Source organism: Physeter macrocephalus, chromosome 18 (assembly GCF_002837175.3).
Source record: "Physeter macrocephalus isolate SW-GA chromosome 18, ASM283717v5, whole genome shotgun sequence".
In the NCBI taxonomy this organism is placed as follows: domain Eukaryota; kingdom Metazoa; phylum Chordata; class Mammalia; order Artiodactyla; family Physeteridae; genus Physeter; species Physeter macrocephalus.
Window position 1 is genome coordinate 105,325,754 of NC_041231.1, and position 4,566 is coordinate 105,330,319.

General features: G+C 52.1%; 1 protein-coding gene across 1 annotated transcript; it reads right to left on the bottom strand.

Annotated features, from left to right (window-relative positions):
* Nucleotides 1-267: 267 nt before the first annotated feature.
* On the bottom strand, nt 268-3,035 carry LOC112064365 (chromodomain Y-like protein). Its single transcript, XM_024122135.3, has 2 exons — nt 2,707-3,035; nt 268-1,902 (listed from the first exon to the last, which is right to left on the bottom strand). Exons 1-2 carry the CDS (start codon nt 2,839-2,841, stop codon nt 1,744-1,746), a joined length of 294 nt encoding a protein of 97 aa, XP_023977903.3. The 5' UTR covers nt 2,842-3,035; the 3' UTR covers nt 268-1,743.
* Between the last annotated feature and the right edge of the window lie 1,531 nt (nt 3,036-4,566).

Consider the following 4,566-nt stretch of genomic DNA (forward strand, 5'->3'; position numbering starts at 1 on the left):
AGGCGGCCAGAAGGCAAGCCCTGGCCCCAGCCCTCTGGGCTCCTGCTGGGCCCAGAGGCTTTCCCCCTCTTCCCGTCTCTGGCCAAGAGGGGCAGTGGGGTGGCCCTAGCCAGCTGCCCTCCACCTGCTTCTGGTTACATTGTGGGTGTGGGTTTCCGTTAAACTGTCAAATGTGATATGCCCGTGTGTACATTTCACACAAAATGTAAACGTCTCATGAGGAACTTCAGAAGTGAAGAATTATCAGAGAAACATTTTGAATGTGTTAAGAAATATTAGTTTTATTTAACCAGTTTTCACAGCTGAATATTTATTCTATAAAAACTTTACAGATTGTACAGTTTATATATAGTTCAAACTACTGAACGAAAAAAGTAGGTCCCACAGATGCAAAAATACTGCACCAGCCAATCCATGGTAAAGGCAGATTTACACGCTGTACAGCTCTCCACGAGGCCGGGAGGTGGTCGGTTCTAAGTATAAACTTCAAAACTGTACAAAAATAAGGTTTTGATTTTATTTCATTCTTCATACATTCAATATGATTGCAAGCTCAGAAGCCTACCGACTGACAGGCGTCTGGGATCGGGCATCGGTCCGCACTCCGGGAGGGAATGCGGACGTCTATTTACACAGGGCACTCTCGGACAGCATCCTGTACTTGGTATATTGTGTAGACATGAAAGCAGAGACCAAGAACATTAAACGTTGATATAAGGTAGTTCTTTCTCTTAAAGGAGTTTCTGCATTTAATAGTGTGCCAAAAGAATTTTAACTTATTAAATAAAATATATTCTAAGTGAACCTAAAAATTACACTTTATAAACATAAAAATACTTTATTTTTGGTGTAATACATCAATCATATCTGCAAATAGAAAACCAAAACTGTATATAAAGTAGTTCTCACCCAGCAACAAGAAGCACTTATATAGTTATTTTTTCAAATGGGTCAGAAAAACTAATTATAAACCCCCTATAACTTAGAGATCATACTTAGCTAGTCAGTGATTCGCTAACACTGCAAAACAAGCTTTCCCCTAGAGAGAGAGAGTGGTTTCTTCCTGTTAACTGGGTAAGAATCGGACATATTTAAGAAAGAGGGCAGAATCAACTGATTTCTCAGCGTGAATCCTAGGCGTGTTTTAGTCTGGGGGTATACTCATCAGTGGGTGTTTAATCACAAATACTTATCCTACAAAGAATAAGTCTTCCTTTCGCTTGAGAATTTTCTATCTCTGAGGTTCTGTACCTTCCTGGAGACAAGGGCATGCCTCGGATCTTTCCGTATTTCTATTTGGGGTGGGGGGTGGGGGCGAGGAGGGCTAACACCTCTTTAGATTCTGTTTTCTAGAAGGAAAAAACAAGGAAAACAAACATTATTCCAGACTTTTCTGACACCCAAACCAGGAAAACGCACTTCTTTTTTATACAGTACTAGCCAAAGATAACAAAAAGTAGAGCCTCAAAGAGCAGCCCAGAGCTCACAATTATACTTTTATACTTGTGTGTGTATTAAGTATAAAATAATGATGTTCGGACAAAGGAGCTGTGTAGCTATTTATTTTAAAGTTACAGTACTTAAAAACTCCTTGGTAATAAACAGCTTGGCTGTTTCAAGCCCTGCTTCCAAGCGTGAGCTCCACGTGAACCTGCTTCAGGCTGTGAGGGTGGGTCCGCGCCCCGGGGAGCCCCAGCCGGCCTGCGCGATGCGACTCCAGGGTCGTCTGGGGCGGCCCGGCCGTCAGAACTCATCGATCTTCCTCTGCAGGTACTTGAGCATGGAGTCCATGCCCTGGGCCGAGCCCCAGATCTTCTTCAGCACCTCGCACTCCCGTTCGTTGGCCTGCTCCAGCTCCAGCTTCATGTTGCAGCGCACCAGGGCCTTGGATTCCTCGAGCACCTGCGCCAGACAAGGAGCTGTGAGTTAGTGGGGACTGTGGCTGCAAGCGCTGGCTCCTCGCTGCCCCCAAGCTTACGGAGGCAGTTAGCGAACCTGGTAAGAAGGTGACCAAACATCTCATGATACGTGTCAGGCCCGATACAGGTATAACGTGTATCTCATTCACTGTGGATACTGGAACAAATTCTCCACTTCAAAGGGCTGTTAAGCTAATTCACAACAGAGCTGTGCTCCTCTCCACGCCCTGGTCCTGCCCCAGCAGTGCGACCGGCCTTGGGCCTGAGCTGCGGCTGCGGGGACCCTGTCCATGCCTGTGATACTCACTGAGAATGCCCGCCCCGGGAGTTTTCTAACCGGAATTTAATTTCGTTAACAAGTCGTCGGATGCCTGGGACAGCTTAGATGGGAGTTGTGTCAGTTAATATGAAATAACATTTCACCCTGTGATTTGCTAAATGCAATTTTCTTAGAAGACTGTTACCCAGCACACTTATTAAACAAAAACCAAAGTCCACTGAGGGAGAAATAAGTGCGGTTGTACGAACGGGCTTTGGAGACCGTAAAGAACTTTAGAAACGTTGCTTTTGGCAGACGTTGACGGGACACTCTTAACTGACTGACTCTCAGCTTGAACTGCGCTCCTTGGCTCCCGGGTATCTGCAGAGGGAGGGCAAGGTCGGCAGGGGCCCGAGCCTGGCCTCCGGTGTCGCGCGTGGAGGCAGCCGCGGGTGCCCCCGTGCGCGCCCCGCAGGGAAAGGTCGCGGTGAGGGCACTGACACGCGGAAGAGCGGGGACTGGACGTACGACCGGGCTGCAGGAGGCGAGCTCCTTGACGCGGACCATGACTTCCTGGGTGAAGGTCCCGGGCCAGAACACCTGGGAGACCAGGCCTTTGCCGCACGCCTCCTGCGCCGTCAGCTTCCGTCCGCCGAGCAGCATCTCGTTCGCCTGCAAGGAAGAAGAGCGGATGGCGCGTGAGACGCGGGAGGTCGCGGCGGGGAGGACACAGCCCGAAAGTCCAGACCGTGCGCAAGACAGACACGGAGGTGCCGTCAACGGGGGAAGTAACTACCGGCTGGCGGGTCTCCAAGGAGATGTAAAAGTCTTATTTTATGACACAGAACAGAATCACCTGGACAGAACCAAGGAATCTAAATTAAAGAAGGTCTCTCTGCTATAGATGTGAAGTTACTGGCCTGTCCCTCCCCGCCTGCTGCCGCCCCGCGCCGGCCCTTCCCACGTGTGGACTCATTCGACACACAAACCGGTTTCCCAGGCAACTGAGGCGGAAGCAAGGCTAAGGGCGATTTGTGGCTTTAGGGATTTGCACCAGGCACAGAGCTGCTACACGACGTTTTCTATGTCAGAGAGGCCAACGGGTGACTGTCCTCAGTACACAGAGCAAGGTTCCAAGGGCAGCGATGTTTCTGCTGCAGTTAACCTGGCAGCCACGCTTAACATCCACACGCTAAAAATCAACTGCAGGACCTGGACGACCACTCAGTCTGCTTAAGAGGGTCTGACCACAACTTCACAGGACTTGACGGAAGACGTTCACATCTGCAGATGTTAAAATCAATTTCATACACACACTTCTTTAAAAAACTTGGTCCTGGACTTAGGTCACTTTTCAGGTCTCAGCACTACACGGTATGGGTTTTTATCTCATTCAAACGAAAGGCTCGGATGCTGCAATAAGGAGAAAGGAGAGAATCTATCTGACAAAGAAACCTCACCCTATTCTGTGACAATTTCCTCTCTGTAGTTTATCCTGAAGACTGATGGTCATGAAGACTTGACCACGAGCTTCTAGGCTCTGGTAAAACATACTTTTTTCCCAAAGAGGTAAAACCCTTGTGATGAAAGGCCCTGCTGTTACTGAGACGTCTCAGCTGACAGACCCGTGCACCTCCTGGAAACCACCGGTGGGGCTGGAAAGCAGACGCCTGCGGATCTACTGGCCTTTCAGCGTAGGGCGGGGAGCCGGGTCCCGTTTCCTAGCTCGTGTTTCTATGCACGCCACTGCATGGTGCAGACAGGATCACAAGCCGGTCCCTGAGCGTGGAGCACGTTCTCAAGACCGACTTGAACCCCCCCGGGTCTGAGCTCGGATGGAGGACGCAGACGCTGCGGGCCCCGGGCCGTCTGGAGTGGGAGTGACGGGGCGGGCGTACTTCAGCCCCGCGCCGTCACTTCCTTGCACGTCGTTTTCGGCCACGTGGAGGTCACTTACTGCTCCCTCCACCCCGTCTCTCCTTCCCTCTTCTGGACTCTCAGGCCTGGGGGCAGTGACGGCCAGTCGTGAGCTTTGCTTGCCGCCCGGCTTTCTTCACGAGAACAGGCTCGCCCCCACCTGCTGTCCCGGGAGCGCCTGTCCCTGCTCGGCCTTCCTGCTCCCCGTGGCGGGATGCACTGACCCCCAGGGGAAGCGCGGCGCCTGGCCGTGCGCGGCTCCCCCGGGCAGGCCTGGTTTGGGGGGGGCGTCCACCACGTGAACCGAGTGGCCGGCGCAGCCGCTGTCCCGCCGCACCTCCAGCCAGACACCAGGGCCAAGCGGGCAGGTCCTGGGGAGCCCAGCGCTGGCCACGCCGCCAGTCCTCACTCTGGCCTGGGACTGCGCCCCGCCTGCAGGGCCTCGGGTGGCCCCAGACCAGAGACCCTCCC